This window comes from Talaromyces proteolyticus, assembly GCF_021365285.1.
Source record: "Talaromyces proteolyticus strain PMI_201 chromosome Unknown BGW36scaffold_18, whole genome shotgun sequence".
Classification (NCBI taxonomy): Eukaryota; Fungi; Ascomycota; class Eurotiomycetes; order Eurotiales; family Trichocomaceae; genus Talaromyces; species Talaromyces proteolyticus.
The window spans coordinates 14,962-33,384 of NW_025764294.1; the positions used below are offsets into that span (position 1 = coordinate 14,962).

Sequence of the window (18,423 nt, forward strand, 5' to 3'; positions counted from 1 at the left end):
GTATTTGCAAAATTCTAATCTATGATCACTGTGGTGTATATTACTTCAGGCTAATTATAGGTATAAGAAGCTAATTGTAATGATCATTACTAAAGTGAATATGATTTATGTCTTTCAGCTTTGTCTTTGATTGATCTATGGCTGAGTTATGCTTAAATAGCCCTGTTTTTTGTGTATCATTAGATGACATTTTGAAGATTAGCTTCTCATCTGGAAGTATGATAATATTTGTTGGCCAGATTTCGATATTGACAGAGTAGATTTCTCTTGGGATGATAGGTTTTTGATTGGTAGATTGATATTTATGGTGAGGATGTTAGAAATGGTTCTGTGGGCTTGCTTTATTTATCTTTATAAAGCTAATACGAATCTATTCTTTGATTACTGGCACTGGATTTCCCACTGTGCTGGTGTATAGGATTTCTTTGTCTTGAGAATTTAACTGCCTGATAGTTAAAAATAGATTGATATAACTTGGTTTTGTATCAGATATTGAGTCGATGCTGCTTGTAGATATATTAAGGTGTGCTATAATATGGCCTGTAAACCCAACTTCCTTCTTAAACGCTTCATTAGTGAATTGGATGAGATGTTGATGTTTTAGATCTTCAGGGGCTTGATAAGAGATGTTGGTTATTTCATGATTTGCTGGATGGACCTTGGTCAAGCCTCCAGCTGCCGTTAGATAGAATTTCGTATAGGCTGTGCCTGGCATGGGCCATTCATCCTCAAAGCATGTGAGGTAGGCCTTCTCGTCTTCTGGGTTATTGAAACCCACATCCCCTTTTCGCAACACTATCTCAACTTTAGGTGCTTCGCCTGTAGACCAGACACCAGTATCTTTGTTTTCAAGAAAGCTCTTCTGCATATCCACGCAAGCTTTGGTGTAGAACGGCAGATCATGCCGGCCTGTCACAAATCGAAGATACTTGAGCTTTGAGCCAGCGTTCATGTATCCCTCGACATTCCTCTGAGATGCGAGAGGATCCCACCCCAATTGCCGACAGAGAGGAGGGGAACTTTGATATCTTTCATTTCGTAGTCTTTAGATCTGTAGAATTCGTCATCAAGAAATTGGTTTGTGAAGTTGTCGATTGTTTGGTCTCTACAATTACCCTCAGCCTCTTCTTCGGTTAGGTCGCCCTCGATTGTGTCTGGGCCCCATTTCCTGGCTGCTCTCCCAGGACGGCCATATTGATTTGTAGTGACCTGTGAGAACGTACACGACGAGTTATTGAGTCGCGCAGCGAACAGCCTCGAAAGCTGGCCTGCTTACCTGACGATTCCACCGAAGTGAACGAAAGTGTTTGACAAGATCCCCCCATGTCGGCATCTATCTCGATAGTAGTCGGATATTTCTTCCCATGTATTGATGCATGCCAAACCCTTAGGTTGTCGTGCAGCAACGCGCCAATGACTATCTGCAGAGTAGCTGATGCCTAAGAGTCTAACTCTTCCAGATGATCATGGTTGGCTAGCAGCCCACTCTATAACATTGATAAAAGCTAGGCTGGTATCACGTGATATTGTGTCCAGCTTGCTTGGTGATTGGTTAAGGCCAATCTCATCGCCTTGAACCACCGCGTATCTATGCCGGGTTCAAAATCCGGGATCTGGTGTTTCTCAGGCGGAGTGTGGGGAATGGTGCTTTGCAGGGACTTTACAAACGAGGAGGCTTGAAAACTAGAAATAGTCAGTGCTCTGGCTCAGTTATAATGGCTACGGTTAGGAAACTTATGCAAAGACTTACGCCGAATAATGAATGTCTTTACCATATGCCCCATAGGTTACCAGAACAGGGAATTTCTCGCCATTGGCAGCTTTGGGGCGGTAGACATTGCACCTAACCAGACCTCTGTCGTCTTTCAGATGTATTGTTACATTTTCTTCGTAGACATAGTCAAAAGAAGACTCGTCAATTTGATGAAGGTAATTGTGTATCTCGTTAGGCATATTGGGTTGGAAATTTTTGGGTTGGAAAAATTGTCTAACGTTTATCCTTTTGTCTCTGGTGCTAAGAAGTGATGCGAAAAACGACGTGACAACTATCACTTAATCAGAGATTAATCCCTCGTAGGTATGTACTGTACTACGTATGCGCATTTTCTAAGAAAGATTATGTCCTTGTGGGGTTGTGGTCGGCAGCCCCAGCCGGCCCCCCCAGCTTTCCCTCGGCTCCATAACTCTCCAGCTCCCCGAGCTTTTTAGACCCGACATTGGGGACAAGCAAGTGACCATCTAGCATGAAGCTAACTTGGACGTGTATAGACATATACAAAGCACAAGACGATAAAGCAATCTCATATCTTCAATCCTACTGCCACTCCACGCCAGTAAAGGACAACTTCGTTTCCGTCATCACACCTGCTCAGCATCATCGCAAAATCTGACGTAAGCAAAATCTAACGTAACAGTGCTCATGATGCATGATGCTTCGCCATCACTTGATGGGCCCTCCAACCTCGTAAATGGAGAGGGTCTACCAAATAACGAGAGCTTGAAAATCCTTATCGTGGGAGGAGGAATTGGCGGCTTGACGGCAGCAATAGCTCTGCGAGAACAAGGGCACGAAGTCGATGTTGGTTTCGCCACCACCCCGTAGACGGGAAACTCATTAACATGTGACCCTAGATTTATGAGCAGTCGCAGTTTGCAAATGAGGTCGGAGCTGCCATCCATATCGTACCGAATGCAAACAGTGTTTTACAGCGTCTCGGGATTATGCACGAGGAAGAGGGGGCTATCCGATTGCGGCAGGTACAGGCCAATAAAGCACAAATTTTCTATGAATTAGGAGATACTTCGATTAGTTATCTCGTGCAAAGAGCTGAGAGCTGACATCCTGTTTAGACCAGGTTCTTCAAATCCACCGGGGAACTACTCTCCACAACAAATAATGAAGCCGATAGTTATCATTGGCAAAAGGTGTGTGTCAGTGCCCTGAAAAGAGGGGAATTCTCTGACTATTTTATACAGCCATGGCTGCTAGCTCACCGAGCCCATCTTCATTCTCACCTAAAGAGGGTGGCAACCTCTACCAAGGGAAGGGGGCCACCAGCGCGGCTACATACTTCTTCCAGGATCATCACTGTCGACCCATTGACAGCAACGATCAAGTTTACGAATGGAGATCAAGCTCAGGGTGACCTAATTGTTGGTGCTGACGGTGTTCATTCAAGATGCAGACTTGCGATAGCTGGACCGGAATACCGCCCCCAGAAGTCCGATCGGAGCGCTTTCCGTTTTATGGTACCCACAGAGGCTGTTCTAGCTGATCCGGAGACTCGATCACTGGCTGAGGTACGGGGCTCAATGGATATGTACTATGCCGTTGATCGAAAGGCGGTAATTTATCCTTGCGCCCATAACACATTGCTCAACTTCGTCTGCCTCCATCCGGCTGCATTGTCAGATGCTTCGGCTGAAACCTACGACAAAACGGTCCGAATAGAAGCCCTTCTGCACGTCTACAAGGAGTTCAGCCCCCAATTGCTGAAAGTTTTCCAGAAATGTGATCCAGAATCCCTCAAAGTATACCCTCTTTTCGACGTGGAGACCCTTCCAACTTTTATCAATGACCGATTGGTTCTGATTGGTGACGCTGCACATCCTTTTACACCGCACTTGGCGCAAGGAGGAGCCATGGCCATTGAGGATGCTGTATCTTTGGGAGTGATGCTATCTAAAGGTGTCACTTCTGTTGAAGTGCCCGAGCGTTTGAGGCTTTATAATAAAGCACGCTATGGTAGAGCCACAGCCATTCAAAATTTTAGTCGCATTGTTGGTAACGATGGTGTGAGCTCCGGGGGGGAGGAGGCAGACAAATTGAAAAGTACCCCAAAGTCCAAGAATCTGGAGAGAAAAACACATTTGCTGACCATGCTCAAGTATTCGAATACATCAATTACGGCCTTAGCCACGATGAACACGACGCCTCCACTCAGGTGCTCAGGGAGCATCAATGGTCGCAGTGCCCGAAGCTTTACTGGCGCCAGCCAACGGTCTTCGGACCAATGCCTGGACCACGACAGGACTTTAGGGGCAACCCGGAGATAAGAGACCTATCGACTACTCGAACGGCCAGAATAACTTTCAAAACGAGCGCTACCCTGCTTCGAAATATGCTGCCTAGCAAAGCTTATAGTTTTGCTGTAGGTGACACCGTCGCGACAGCTAGCCTGTCCGTTCAATCACTTAACAAGCTCGACTGGCTTGGCGGTGGCAGCTATGACTTGATCATGTTCCAAATACACGGTGTAAAGCATACAGCACCAGACGGCTCGGTCATCCACGGCAGGTTTTGTCCTGTGTTATTTGAAAACCTGGCAGATCCCATCTTGTCTGGTCGCGAGGAGCTGGGATGGCCGAAGCTGTTTTCTGAAATCGACATCCAAACGCCTTCCGAAAATTCGTACGAGGTGACCGTAGCATGGAGGGGTGCAAAATGGGCGTCATTCTGGTTACATGGACTCCGCGACGAACTCGAGAGCAACAAAGATGGCAAGTCACAGTTGACCATAGGCAACAGGACACCTACAGTCCCAGACGATGGCCTGCTAGTCCACAAGTTCCTACCCACAACAACTGACCAGCCGCACCAAAGCAAAGCGGATTCCAACTACGACGTCTTCATTCCTGATCTTCCCGCAAAGACAACAACAGCAGACACAAATAATGACAACAGCAACCAGAGCTCGTTTGTTCCAACTCAAACATCATGTCAAGTTTCGTCACAGGCAGGATTCAGAATATTTCCCCTTGGCCAGAGGGAGCTGCCTACGCTATATCACATTGTCGATCGTCTGGCAGAAGTTCCCATTTTTGAGGTCACGGACGCACGGCTGTGGACGGAACAAGGTGTGAGAAATCTCTCGGACGCACGGAGGATTGGTTGACTAAAGGAGCCAGTCTGAGTTAAATGCTGGAGACAAGCACACACGGCCTAGATCTATAATATATAAAAAAAATATAAAAAAATCTTAATATATAGAAATATTATATTAAAAAAATAAGTTGATAAATCTATATATTAATCTACATATATTACTAATATTATATATACATAATAAAATAATAATATATATCTTTAAATATTAATATATTATCTTTAAATATTAATATGAAAATAAATTTAATATTAAATAAAAGTATATAAAATTAAAAAAAATAATAATGAATTTAAATTAATAAGATTTTTTACCTGTAACAGGGATAGACCCAGGGAGCATGTTCAAGCCTAATCCGGCAGGACTGGGGGGCTCAGGGATACCCTGGGGTCAATTGTGATATATCACAATTGATACCATAAGACCCCAGACATGATGCCAGTACCTCTCACCTCGCTATATATATCTTTATCTAGTTAGATTAAATACCAATGACCTGAGATAAGGACTCAGATATATAGACTTGATTTCTCATCCAAAAGAAGAAAACTAAGCAATATCTTTTATATAATTTTTAATATAACTTTTAATATAAATCTACTCAGCTTTAAATAGTCTTCAGCTCGAAGCCTTTTCTAACTATATAATCTAAATTGATTATATATAATATTCTATTATTTATTATTTCTAAAAGTTATAAGAACTAAAGATAAATATAAAACTTATAATATTGAATTAATAATTATAATTAATGCTTTTAAGTATTAATAATAATATTTAAAAAATAACTAATATATAATAAAGATGTTAATAGATTGTAATAATTTATAATACTTTGTTATTAGGCTGTCATTTGGTTCGGTTCGGACCGAACCAAAACTGATCTGAAACCTGAATGGTCCAGTTCTAGTCCTATATACAGCGAACCGAAGTGATTCAATTCACCAAGTCCAGGACCATATGGTTTTTTAAGACCCATTTAGGTCTAATTCAATTTGGATTTTCAATTCAGTTTTATCTAAATATCTAAATATCTAAATATTAATAGATTTCTATTAATAATATTAATATATTTAAGATTAATTCTAATCCTTTATAATTATTATTAATTATATAATTATTTCTAAAGTAGCTTTTTATAAGGCTCCTTGGCACTGCCAACCTCTAAATGCTAAAAAGTAATACTGAGATAATTGGGCCATTGCCTAATTCCAGGGTTGGTACGCTTATAAGCCTCTGTGAGCCTGCAACGCTCTCGCTGCTGCCAGGCCTCACATATAAAGATATAATCTATATATTATTAAAATATATAATATTAATCTATAATAGGCTTTTTATTAATAGATTCTAATAAAATATATATTTCTATCTTAGAATTATTTATTAATTATCTATCATAGTTTATTCTTAATTAAATAGTTAAATTAAATAATAAAATTAGTTTATATAATATTATTTATATTATTATATTAATTATAAATAAATAGATTAATTCTAATAGATTTCTATAATATAATATATATATAATAATAGCTATTATAATATTATAGAGAAAATTTTGATAGAGATATTGATAAAATTCTAAAAGAATCTTTATATAGATATAATAAAAGAGTCTTTAAATTAGAGTTTTAATATAAAATAGAAAATAAAAAAGTTTTAAATAATATAAATATAATTTTAAATAAGATTAAAAGCTATAAAAGAGTTTTAAATAAAAATTTATAATTATTAAAAAATAAAAAAAATTTATAAAATAGAAAATTAGATTATATTTTAGATAAAGAATATAATTTTATTTTAATATTTAAAGAAACTAAATAATTATTAAATAGATCTTTTTAAATACTAAAAATATAAAGAATAAATATCTATTATTTAGACTTAATTTTAAAATATAAAAATTTATATTTAGTATTCTTAGGCTGTCATTTGGTTCGGTTCGGACTGAACCAAAACCGATCTGAAATCTGAATGGTCCGGTTCTGGTCCTATATACAGTGAACTGATATGGTTCAGTTCACCAAGTCTAGAATCATATGGTTTTTTGAGGCCTATTTGGGTCTGATTCGATTTGGATTTTTAGTTCAGTTTTATCTGAATATTTAAATACTAGTGGATTACTATTAATAATATTAATAATTTAGGGTTAATCTTAATTCTTTATAATTATTATTGATTATATAATTATTTCTGAATCAGCTTTTCATGAATTGAATTTTTATTTTTTGAATTAGGACTTTATTTTGGATATTTTTATAAATATTATAATAAATTCTTAATATTTAAGTTATAATCTAAAAATTATCTAGATAATAATAATATTTTTTCTATTTTTTATATATATTTTTTTGAATTATATTATATAATGTATTTAGTAAAGAAAATATATATATATTTCTATATCTATTTTATAATATTTATTATTATCTATTTATTTTTTAGTATATCTTAATAATTAGATAGAAAATTATAATTTAAATAATTAATTATAATTTTTATATTATTTATCTATCTAATTTACTAAAATTTAGAGAGATTTTAATATATTTTTAAGGATAAAATCTAATTATAGTTAAAAATTCTTTGATATAATTTAATTATCTAAATGAAAATTAGATTAGACTTAGACTAATCTAATTATAATTAGTAATTCTTCTTTAGCGTGATTTAGTTTCAGTTTGAAGAGCTAGAATTATTCAATTTTTAGTTCTGGTTCTAATATTAGGGACTAAACTGAACTGATCCACTTTTGGGTTTGGTTCAGAAACTCAGGACCAGAACCGAACCAAATGACAGCCTAAGTATTCTACATATTTTTATTAAAATTATATTATATTATGATGAGAAGCTTTATATTAATAGAACTGATTTTAATTAATAATATATTTAAATATATAATATAGAATATTATATAAGAATAAATTTTTAAAATTAAGTTTATAGGCTATATTAGTAATATAAAAAATTGAATTAAAAATCTAAATATCTAAAGAAAAATCTAAATATATTTATAAAAGAAATCTTAAAGAATATATATATAATATATAGTAATAGATTTATTTATCTGTCTATTAAATAATATATAATATAACTATATTACTATCAAACTATTATTTATTAAATTATTTTTAATCTATTATATTTTATAAAATTAATTTGAAAATATTAATTTTTTTAAAAAAAAGAATAATATAAGGCTTTATATATTATAAAAGATTTATAATCTCTTAATATCTATAAGACATCTTTACAAAATCTTATAATACTATTATTAAGATATTAGTTAGTTAAGATACTATATAATCTATATCTATGGTTATATATACTACAGGTTAGCAATCAGTCTATATTAAACCGAACCCTACATTCGACCAGTGAATCCTAACGTTTTGCCTGCTTTCCAATAACCGTCTCACAAAATAATTATATATAACTATTTTATATCTAAAAATAATCATATATAATTTAAAACTATTTTATACTTTAAAAACTAAAAATAACTTTCTACAACTGTTGCACAGCCGGTATTCGCCAACCTAGTCGGGCCGCTACGTAGACACATCGATGAGCCGGTAGGTGATTCAGCGCCTAAGGTCTGAGTGAAATAGACCATAAAATAAATAAAATAAACCCTAGTTGTAGTTCCAGGTCGTATCATATTGCATTAGCATTTATAATGAGGTCTCATTCTTACTTGGGAGTTCGACACTGGCAAGGTGAAAGGAGGGGGTTTTCTTTACTGTATTGAAGTAATACCATGGCTTGGCACTTGGCAATCGCTATATCGATTCATCAATTTCTGCCGATTGAACCGTAGAATCTGCTGGTGGTTTGTACCGTTGAATTCAGGTTTGAGTCTACTCAATATAGAGTGGAAATCGACCAATGCTTTCTGCAGGACCAGAACGCATACCTTTTTACCCCAGAACGCCGGAAAAAGAAAATTGACACCACCACATATCTACAATGTCGCTAGAATAGCACGTGCGTTTTACCTGCAGAACTCCGAGAGGAAACCAGAAAACCTTAGTTGCAATTCGGTGCCCGCTTACTCCCGTCAGGATAAACAATAGGCAGCAATAACCACCTACAACCTCTTAAGGGCATTCTGCAGTAAGTTACCATAATTTAGATCTTACTTCTCCACTATATGCGAGCCCTACAGGGTTATTTTTGCCCGCCGGAGGATCATGAAACTGGAAGGTGCTGGAGATCGAATCCACTGCGCTGCGGCACTGTCGCGTGCTATGCCGGGATCAACAGAGTCTGTAGAGAGTCCTTGTTTGATCTGGGATTCCTTTAACCTCCTCTGCCTCGGGCCACATCGTACGGTAGGTAGCGTGCAGCATCTTTACTACATCAAGACAATTCTCTTTAGTATTGTATAAAAAGATTCTTGGCATTTTTCACCATTGAGCCGTCACATAGCAAATGAAAGTTCACATAACTTGCAAGCCAAGTTGCAGAATCGTTTTAGGATGCTACTTAGAGCCTTGTCATCTTACAGTAACAGAAACCTAGACTACTTTACTGGTGATTAATCCTTCGTGCGTCACATTTTAACCTCTTTGAGAACCCTTTCAAGTAGCTGCGCCTGCACAATGCGCACTCTACAACGAGACAGAACATGACCTCCTCGCGCAAGATGGGAAACGCCTGCCATACGGTTATCATCCAACAAAATATCACCACACCAGAGAATCAGGGTAGCGTAGTAGATGGCGTAGGGAATATGAGGTGCCTCAGTCACGACTAGCGATCGCTCGATATTGGTAGATGGAGGTGCTATCCGGCCATGCTGGTTTCGAGACGCGCCCTCTTTCATAGAAGCTGTAATGGCTTTCTCCGTACAATCGATCAAGCTCTCGGCATGCCAGCGCGCAATGTCATAATGCCTGCTACGTACCCAAGTGTTGATTGTCGATTCAGATGTCTTCTCGCATTTTTCCGATGCTGCAGAGCCCTGCGGAGAATGTGCCAAATTCTGAAGAGGGTCGAAGTTTGCGTGAGAAGCAATATTCATGGTGTGATAAAGCACTAGTGACGATACTTTAATATCCGCTGGCTGTGCTCGAAGCCAGGCATCACAAGCGAGATCCACAAAGTCAGTCTTCCAAATCGACGAGCTGGGTTCGTAGTTGTCGAGAGCGGAAGGCATTATGGGCCATGAGAAGGCTGCTAAAACTGCTAGGCTACCGAGATTGTAAATATCTATGTTCGCAGGAATGATAGGGTATCCGGAGTAGGTAAAAGAGTTCACAAGGTTCTGCAGACGATCCATAGAGTCGCCACGGGTGGGGTTTTGACAAAAGGACTCCGCGTGACGCCAGGAGAGGGATGGTCGGGATTGCATGAGAACCACCCTGTAGCAATTAAGAATGTACAAGCTCTCCAGCAGACTGGCAGGAAGATCTGGTGAGCCACAGCACTCTTTGAGAAAGAAGGATGTATGAATGAAAAAGTACTTACTGAACATTCTCGGCTTCACTGCGAGGTGACCGAAGGGTAAATTGAGACAGCTCGCTGTACTCTCGCACGGCCTGATTTTAATTAGATACAAATATTCAAAGCACCTTGATATAATCTGGGTGCAACGTTGGGCAATGCATTTGAAATATCTGCTCGAAACGCTTCTACGAATTCGTAGCTCCTCTTGTCGCCGCTACATGGACCATGCATTATGACGGAAGAACACAAGAGAGCCTAAATAGAACTCACAGTCTTGACGACAGTCAAATTCTCCTCTCGGTCGAGGGTGGCAGCATTAAACGGCTTCGCAGTTTTGACCTTTGAGGTTAGTTATGTCGAACATGCTGGACAGTAAAACTTATAGAGGCAAGAAGTAACCTCCGAGAGTCATTGTACATTACTTTTACAATTTCAAAGCTTCCATTTACAGAGCAAAATAGACCTCCAACCGCATCTAGAGCTAGTATATAGTATGATTTGTTTTGATTCGTGATTCTGGACATCTCAAAGAGGGGAAATGTCTTAGGCATGTGTCTGTAAAACAGATTTAAGAACACGTTGAGGACATCTACATCGTGATCTTGGAGCTTGGGTGGTTTTGAGAACCACATGGACTCTACTTTATTGTATGCAGGCGATGGTGCACCAGACTCCCGATCAAAGTATTCCCCCAGGAGCAATGACATGTTCTGTAACGAAGACGAAGACGTGTTACCAAGAACTGATATGCTCGTATCAAAGGCTTCTGTACCCCAAGAGACATCAGAGTCATCCAGCCAAAATGCGCTATTCTAGCGATATATTGTCAGCTCTAAGCATCTGGAATTGCGTGAAGTAGGCCTTACAGAACTGGGTAGCTGACAGAAATCTTGTGCCATATCGATGTTGGGAATATTAAGGAAGTGTATATTCGATTGTTGTAAACGCGGACCAAACCCGTCACCGTTCAAAGGGTGAGGAATGCTTGTTCCAGGTTCAGCTATAAAAGTGGTTGCTCTAGTTTATCCAAGTGCTTGAGATTTGTGAATGTGTATGTGCTCAAACTCGAAGTTGCGCTAGCAGTGGGCGCAAGGTCATTACCTTCGCTGGCTATATGTCTCTCCTCGCATCGCTGGCTAAGCAATCCGCTGGCGGACTGGTGTTTCTCTCTACTTCTATCCTTCCCCTAGATGAGCGTTGGACAGGATAGTTGCATGTAATGCCCGCAAGCTGACATTGACGACACGGTTCGCTGCCATCACAGCGAGCTTTCCGCCTTCGACAGTTTTCGCATGCTGTCCTCACGCGCTTCCTCCCCAAGTCAGCGAATCAAAGAAGTCATCTTGGTGCTCTAAAGTGTGAGAATGGTGCTTCCTCACGTGCGAAGCCCTCACATCAGAACGCTGGCAGGATAGTCCACAGTATCGGCAAGAGAATGGTCTCTCTTTGGTATCTAAACACGATAGGATTGGTTATCGGCTTGATCAAAACACCGAGAAGCTGCTTACGTATGAGCCTGTGACGTGTCAAGTGCTCTGACCTGGCGAAACTGCGGCTACAGATATCACACTGTCAACCAGTCAGATTGCTGTGAAGCACGGTCCATGAGCTGGAAGAGGAAGAGCTCCTGTTAACCAGACCGCATGGGCCAGTGTCATACCTTCTTGGACTCTGTTGGTTCTTGCATACTAACTGTGCGGATCCTTTGGAGACATGGAGGGCATGCCGAGAGCTGTGGGTCTGCAACAAGACTCTGCGGTTGGAAAGGCTGGGGTTTTAGGTGTCCCCAAGCATGGAGCCGTCTCCACGTGCCACGCTGCACCCCGCTGTCGCCTCCCCACAAGTCCGTAAGATCTTACGTGGTATATCCGATGAAGCCGGATGGGCCGGGCCCCCAGGACCTAGCACGTGATAGTCATGTCCACGGCCTTGGGAAACAGATTCCGGCGCCTCCGGAACTGAACGAACGCATTTCGCCGGCCTAGCCATTTATGTCACCCCACTTGATGTTGACTAGTAAGATTATCATTCAGCGGGGAGCGGGATCCGTGCTGAAGAGCTCAAAATTACGGTGGACGATAGGGAGGTGACAACTTTTTCAATTTTTGACCTGGAGCTAATTTTTTTGCTGGTAGAAAATTTGTAAGTAGAATATTTTATATAATTTAATTAAAAATATATAATTAATCCAAATAATATATATATATTTAAAAATTTTATATTATAAAAAATTAAAAATTATTTTAAATTAAATTAGATTGTTATTTAATTTAGTTTAGATTGAATTAAATTTAAATTTAAATTTGAATAGTCTGATTCTGATTCTATATATAGTAAACTGAAGTGGTTCAGTTTATTAAATCTAGAATTATATAGTTTTTAAGGATTATTTAAATCTAATTTAGTTTAGATTTTTAGTTTGGTTTTATTTGAATATCTAAATACTAGTGGATTTCTATTAATAACATTAATAAATTTAAGGTTAATTTTAACTCTATATAGTTTTATATCTATATAATTATTAGTTATTATTAATAAGATAATTATTTTTGAAGTAGTTTTTTATAAATTAAATTCTTATTTTTTTAAATTAAAACTTTATTTTAGATATTTTTATAAACATTAATTATATTATAATGAATTGTTAATATTTAAAATTAATAAATAGTTTTTTAAATTAAAATTAAACTATATTAGTTTTAAATTTATTAAATTAAAAATTAAATTAAATAATAGTTTATATATAATAAATAATTTAATTATAATTTTTTTTAAATGAATAAAGAATATTTTATTATTTTTATTATTTTCATTATTTTTTATCACTTTTATTGCAGTGAAAAATCAGTAGTGAAGAATCTGATAGGCGGTGAAGGATCCGATAGCGGTGAACGGACTTGGGCTGAAAAAGTTGTCACCTCTCTATCGTCCACCGTACAAAATACCTCATGGAACGGAATGGAGGTGGGGTGCGGAAAGTACGAAGGTACTGCACAACTTTTCCTTTTCTCGTCTGTCGCATGGACAGACAGCTTAATTTGAGATCCCTCGTTCGCCCCAAACCACTTTGCGATGGTCCCGCAAGGAAGTGAGGGTGATGTTAATGGCTCCGAAAGACCTCTGCCTCTTGACTGGCCTGGTGAGCGAAATCCTAGTCGGTGGGATGTGCACGATGCCAACGAACCCTCCGGGGCCACTTTCCTCCAGCGATTCAAAGCGGCCTTGCTCCTGAGTGACGACGCTCGCGGCTGTCAGAGATTGGTGACCCGGTTCGTGCTGGAAGAGCCAGTCATCCAGGGCCGGCCCTTAGAAGAAGAGTCGATGGCGACTGTACGTACTGTAAATACCCGCCTTTTTTGGATTTTAGTATAACGCTGACGGACTTCGCTGCAGGGCCCTGCCAGGAGGTACACATATCCAATGTTCATGCTGTCCGGGCTCCCGCTTCTTCCACAGGCGGATCAACTTGCAGCATTACAGACTTCATTCTTTACTTCGTTCAAGACACACATATTCTTAGACTCCATTCTAGTCCCAGGAGGATCCCAGGAAGTCGGTCCACCTTATCTTGCACTGGCTATTGCATGTCTCGCCTCGGCAGTGTCGCAGAATTCTACCTCATGCAGCCCGGTCACCCATCACCTGTTCGTAAATGGAACAAGTTTATGGAGTGCCATATTAAAAGTAGACAGCCGAGAGGCTCGATTGACAGAGGCTGTATTATCAGTACGTTCTAGAAATCCTACCCACGCAGTGGACATATACAATGCCAAGCGAACTTTATGATTCATTTAAAACTATTACACACACATTGCGTAGAACGTCCTTCTGGCAACTTATGGAACACTTACCGCGGATTGTGAAACCTGGAGTATAACTTCCGGGCTTCAAAGCTACACTTCTACAGTAAGACTGCGATGTTTCTCTTTTAACTACCTCCATTCCCGCCATAGCACGAGAAGTAATAGATGGTGCCAACAGATCTCGAGACAGTTACACTTACACGATGTGGGATCGCCACTATATGCGGGCAAAGTACCACTTGGGCGTGACATGAAAGTTAGCAGGTATGATCATAATGTGATGCAAGTCTATCTCTGCGTTTGCAGGCTTTACCCTAACAGTTAGCATGCACTTCTCTCATGAGCTACCTATTTCTTATCGATGTTGTTCGTGTAGTGCATTTCGGAACCATCTCGAATTATACCGCTAGGGAGTTGTTCTTTTAGGATCCCATCTTCAACTCATAATTTTCGTTTAATATACAGACTCTTGACGACTGGATCCGATAGTTTACCTAACAATATCGAGAACAAGCAAGACGCCATCATACGACTAACAGCCATCTTATCGGATATTCTCTATGTGTATATGTCTCTCTCGAGTCACCTGTCTCTAATTGGCGCGTCAGCTGGCTACTAAGTCTACTTACAAAACCATCATGCCTCTCTATCTGCCAAGTCCGAGCTTGTTCGATTAAGCTCATTACTGGGACTAGCCCTAGATCTTTGGTCGCATCATTTTTCTCGGGCTGTTGGTAAAGAGATCCTCTCGTTGTTCTTCTACTTTTGCGAACTATGCCTCGCCTGTCCCGATGTCTAGCTCCTACCCCATCTAGCCAACTATCCACCTGCTACGTCAGCCACAAACACAGAAGACTTCAGAGGCGGAGTCGGGACCCTCAGAATTGCCATAACGGATGAAGCACTGAACTTCGCATGGCTAGTTCTTGACAACGTCAATATCCGAGCCGAGTCAACAGATATGAAGGAGTTTTCAATATGGCTCCCTATCATATTGTTTACTCGGCATTGATAGTCTGGCAGAACTTGCATCTGAGACCTGCCTCGGGCTCTAGGAATGGGACACTGAAAGTTTTGGGCATGTTCAAGAATGAGTTGGAGGTGATGCCTTCGGAGTGCTGTTCAGAGATGTGTAAGACATTGTACACATTGATGAATGGCTAAATAAGCGACATCTCTTAGCTAGGGGGCTAATGGCTCTACGGGGAGCTAGGAACTAGCTATATAAGTTTTCAGGCCCTACACAGCACTACTGCATCAAGCCTTAGATCTATCTAGGTACTTTAGTACGTACTTTAATGTACCGTAGAGATGTACTGTATTATTAACTCCGGATTCTCTACCGAAAGAGATAGTAAAGCGGGGTAGACGCAATGTATTTTTTTTTTGACCCTTTATCCCTCTTCTCCTCACCTAAGTCTAGCATTTGGAGGTCCGGCCGGAGTAAGATATGGGGGATAAAGTGGGGGTAAGGGTGGCGGGGGCCCTTAGTCCTATTGTTCGCAAATTTACAGCAACTTGCACTGAGAAACACCACGGGCAAAATGATATTACCGTAATACAGACGTATCCGTGGTGGTTAGTTCATGTGGGCCCGTTGTACCGGAACTCCCACTCGACAAATATTGAGCTACTTTCGACTCAGCGGGTTCAAACCTATGCCTATAAAACAGTCGTTTTACAGCGCTGAGTGAATTTTGCTTCTTCAGTGACGGCTGCATCACGTGTCTCGATAATGTATCTTTATCTTGCAGCTGGCCTTTGTGCCATTCTTGTCTCTGCTACCTGGAGAGTAGGTCGTTGTCACCTTGAGTCCATTCCCGAATCCAATTGACAGTCTATCAGATTATATCCAACGTGTTTCTTTCCCCGCTGGCTAGTATTCCCGGCCCATTCCTTGCCAAAATCACTTCGAAATGGCTCATCCTAGTTGAGATGTCTGGAAACCGCACCACCACAATCCACAAACTACATAATCAATATGGTCCCACGGTCAGAGTTGGGCCAAACGAGGTCTCATTTGCAGACGGCAATGTGATTAAGGAACTCTATGGGCAGTCGTCAGATTTCATGAAAGCACCAGTCTATGATCAGTTTTCGCAGCATCCGGTGGGAATCTTTAGCATGCAAAACAAGGCAGAGCATAGAGAAAGGAGAAAGTTGCTCAGTCACGCTTTTGCGCAGTCAAATTTGCTACAGATTGAGCCGGTTATTGGTGACACAGTGAAGCAACTGCTAAAGAAGATTAATGGAACAATGGGGCAACCGACAGATGCACTTGTGCTTTTGAGGATGTTTGCTCTTGATGTAGTTGGCAAGTCTATTCGGCAAATATCTTGACCTCCAACGGCTAAGTAGTGATACAGGCGAGCTCTTCCTAGGCAAGTCCTTTAGTGCCCTCGAAAGCATCAAACCTCCGACCTTTATCCGGGACCTTGATGCATACTTCATTGTTATGGGCATGAAAGGTAGCTTCCCCTGGCTATTCGAAATCGCTTCTTATTTCCCCTCAACAAAATGGCAGGAGCTACAACAAGCTCCCAAGAGGCTGCGTACAGTGAGTATTAATCACTAAATTGTTTTTTCCCGTCTTCGTCGAAAAGAACACCAATCTAACTTTACTTAAGTACGGCGAAAATGCCCTAAGAGACTACCGCTTACGCCAGGATGCTGGCCCCAAAGGGGCCAAGTATAAAGATCTTCTCCACAAAATGCTCACATCCCATGAGACCGTCTCCACGCCTTCCGGAAAACCCACTGAAGTGCCAATGACCGATGAACAAATAAGCTTGGAGATTGGCAACCTTGTGTTCGCCGGTACCGACACAACGTCTACGACACTCACATACCTCTTCTGGCAGCTCGCACAATGCAAGTGGCAGGAACTTCTCCGTGATGAACTGGCAATCACACAATTAGTCGATGGAATAGCTACGTTTGGTGATATCGATCAATTCCCAATCCTTAACGCTGTAATTGCGGAGAGTTTACGGCTATTCCCGGCGGCGCCAGCGAGCTTGCAGCGTGAGACTCCTGCCGGCGGGAGGGAATTAGCTGGATATTTCATTCCTGCTGGAGTAACTTGTTCCCGCAGTCCCATACTTGATTGTTCAAACTGACGCTCGCATAGACTGTAGTATCGATGCAGTGCTACACTACTCAACGCGATGGAGCCATATTCCATGATCCCGAGACCTTCGATCCTACCCGTTGGATGCAGTCGCCGGAGAAATTAACGGATATGAACTTATACCAAATGCCATTCTCCAAAGGAACACGGGCATGCCTCGGCAAGAATCTTGCCATGATGGAACTGAAGCTCGTGGTAGCTGCAGTGATTAAGCAGTATCAAATCAAGGTGGCAGATAGCATGAAACCTGGGGACATGAACATGAAAGACCATTTCCTGACGTTGCCGGCGTGTGGACGATGCGATCTTGTATTCACCCCGTTGTAAGGTATTCCTATCATAATGGCTCAAATAGGTAGACAGGAATTTACCAATCGTGATGAATAAGAGACGAAAACGTTGAACTGAGTATGTATCAAGTTAGATGCAAGGCTAACTTTTATTACTATATTGAAGTTTGGGGCACCCTAATACGTCGCGACCAGTAATGATTCAATCGGCCACTGACCATCTCTGAATGGAGGAAGCTTCGTTTCAGGTAGAAGGGGCCGCACTGCTTAATTTCGATTGCAGATAATTCGCCAAATTTAATCTCGAGAGCTATCCAAGGCCATAGAAATCCTAATTTTCCGCACACTGTTTACCATGACGTTCGACAAACGGAGATAAGATCTGAAGATCATTAGTATTTAGGGAGGATAGCTCTGACACGAAATTGAAAACATGCATTCTTACACTGTTCTACTTTCACGGGCTATACCTTGCCTTTCTGAGCTTCGAGAAGCGTTAAAACAGAAAGAACCTGGCGCACTTCTGGCCCCGTACTGATTCCTTGCGATTACCTTGGTTCATCTTGAAACCCACAATTTAACCTTCGGCTATGGAGATATGGAATCCTAGTTTATGCAGGCTCAATCGTCTCGAAGATAATGTACTCCAAAAGTCAAATTGCAATGTAGAGTTCAAGTTCTCTATTTGTTCAGCATATATTTGACAGTACAATACCTATGCAGTACATTGATGGCTAATGTTCTCGTTATTGTAATGAACAATATCTAGACACTCAACCATATGCGATATTTCGGTGTATCAAAAAAAATGGAAAGTGAAATTATGTCATACAGCAGAAGATGAAGGCAGCCGTTGGCTCTAA

At 40.2% G+C, this 18,423-nt stretch overlaps 6 protein-coding genes across 6 annotated transcripts; 3 read left to right on the top strand and 3 right to left on the bottom strand.

Annotated features, from left to right (window-relative positions):
- Nucleotides 1-370: 370 nt before the first annotated feature.
- Nucleotides 371-1,953, bottom strand: BGW36DRAFT_402391 (Alpha/Beta hydrolase protein; the record flags this gene model as incomplete). Its single annotated transcript, XM_046218859.1, has 5 exons — nucleotides 371-970; nucleotides 1,006-1,209; nucleotides 1,282-1,453; nucleotides 1,487-1,588; nucleotides 1,751-1,953. 5 exons carry the CDS (start codon nucleotides 1,951-1,953, stop codon nucleotides 371-373), a joined length of 1,281 nt encoding a protein of 426 aa, XP_046065133.1.
- A 469-nt stretch (nucleotides 1,954-2,422) lies between these two features.
- Nucleotides 2,423-4,895, top strand: BGW36DRAFT_421245 (uncharacterized protein; the record flags this gene model as incomplete). The annotated part of the gene is made up of 7 exons (XM_046219543.1): nucleotides 2,423-2,464; nucleotides 2,495-2,578; nucleotides 2,632-2,757; nucleotides 2,851-2,925; nucleotides 2,977-3,793; nucleotides 3,889-4,504; nucleotides 4,529-4,895. 7 exons carry the CDS (start codon nucleotides 2,423-2,425, stop codon nucleotides 4,893-4,895), a joined length of 2,127 nt encoding a protein of 708 aa, XP_046065134.1.
- Nucleotides 4,896-9,441: 4,546 nt separating this feature from the next.
- BGW36DRAFT_442920 (uncharacterized protein) lies at nucleotides 9,442-11,543 on the bottom strand (the record flags this gene model as incomplete). The annotated part of the gene is made up of 5 exons (XM_046221593.1): nucleotides 11,204-11,543; nucleotides 10,760-11,149; nucleotides 10,608-10,676; nucleotides 10,359-10,429; nucleotides 9,442-10,252 (listed from the first exon to the last, which is right to left on the bottom strand). Exons 1-5 carry the CDS (start codon nucleotides 11,234-11,236, stop codon nucleotides 9,442-9,444), a joined length of 1,374 nt encoding a protein of 457 aa, XP_046065135.1. The 5' UTR covers nucleotides 11,237-11,543.
- Nucleotides 11,342-11,884, bottom strand: BGW36DRAFT_81854 (uncharacterized protein). Its single transcript, XM_046222611.1, has 3 exons — nucleotides 11,846-11,884; nucleotides 11,732-11,790; nucleotides 11,342-11,649 (listed from the first exon to the last, which is right to left on the bottom strand). Coding segments are annotated over exons 2-3 (204 nt in total). The 5' UTR covers nucleotides 11,734-11,790; nucleotides 11,846-11,884; the 3' UTR covers nucleotides 11,342-11,447.
- Nucleotides 11,885-13,409: 1,525 nt separating this feature from the next.
- On the top strand, nucleotides 13,410-14,123 carry BGW36DRAFT_434192 (uncharacterized protein; the record flags this gene model as incomplete). The annotated part of the gene is made up of 2 exons (XM_046221383.1): nucleotides 13,410-13,667; nucleotides 13,731-14,123. The coding sequence occupies 2 exons, from the start codon at nucleotides 13,410-13,412 to the stop codon at nucleotides 14,121-14,123; spliced, it is 651 nt and encodes a 216-aa protein (XP_046065137.1).
- Nucleotides 14,124-15,782: 1,659 nt separating this feature from the next.
- On the top strand, nucleotides 15,783-17,679 carry BGW36DRAFT_412841 (pisatin demethylase). Its single transcript, XM_046219223.1, has 5 exons — nucleotides 15,783-15,932; nucleotides 15,986-16,458; nucleotides 16,499-16,697; nucleotides 16,768-17,217; nucleotides 17,271-17,679. The coding sequence occupies exons 1-5, from the start codon at nucleotides 15,876-15,878 to the stop codon at nucleotides 17,595-17,597; spliced, it is 1,506 nt and encodes a 501-aa protein (XP_046065138.1). The 5' UTR covers nucleotides 15,783-15,875; the 3' UTR covers nucleotides 17,598-17,679.
- The last annotated feature ends 744 nt before the right edge of the window (nucleotides 17,680-18,423 follow it).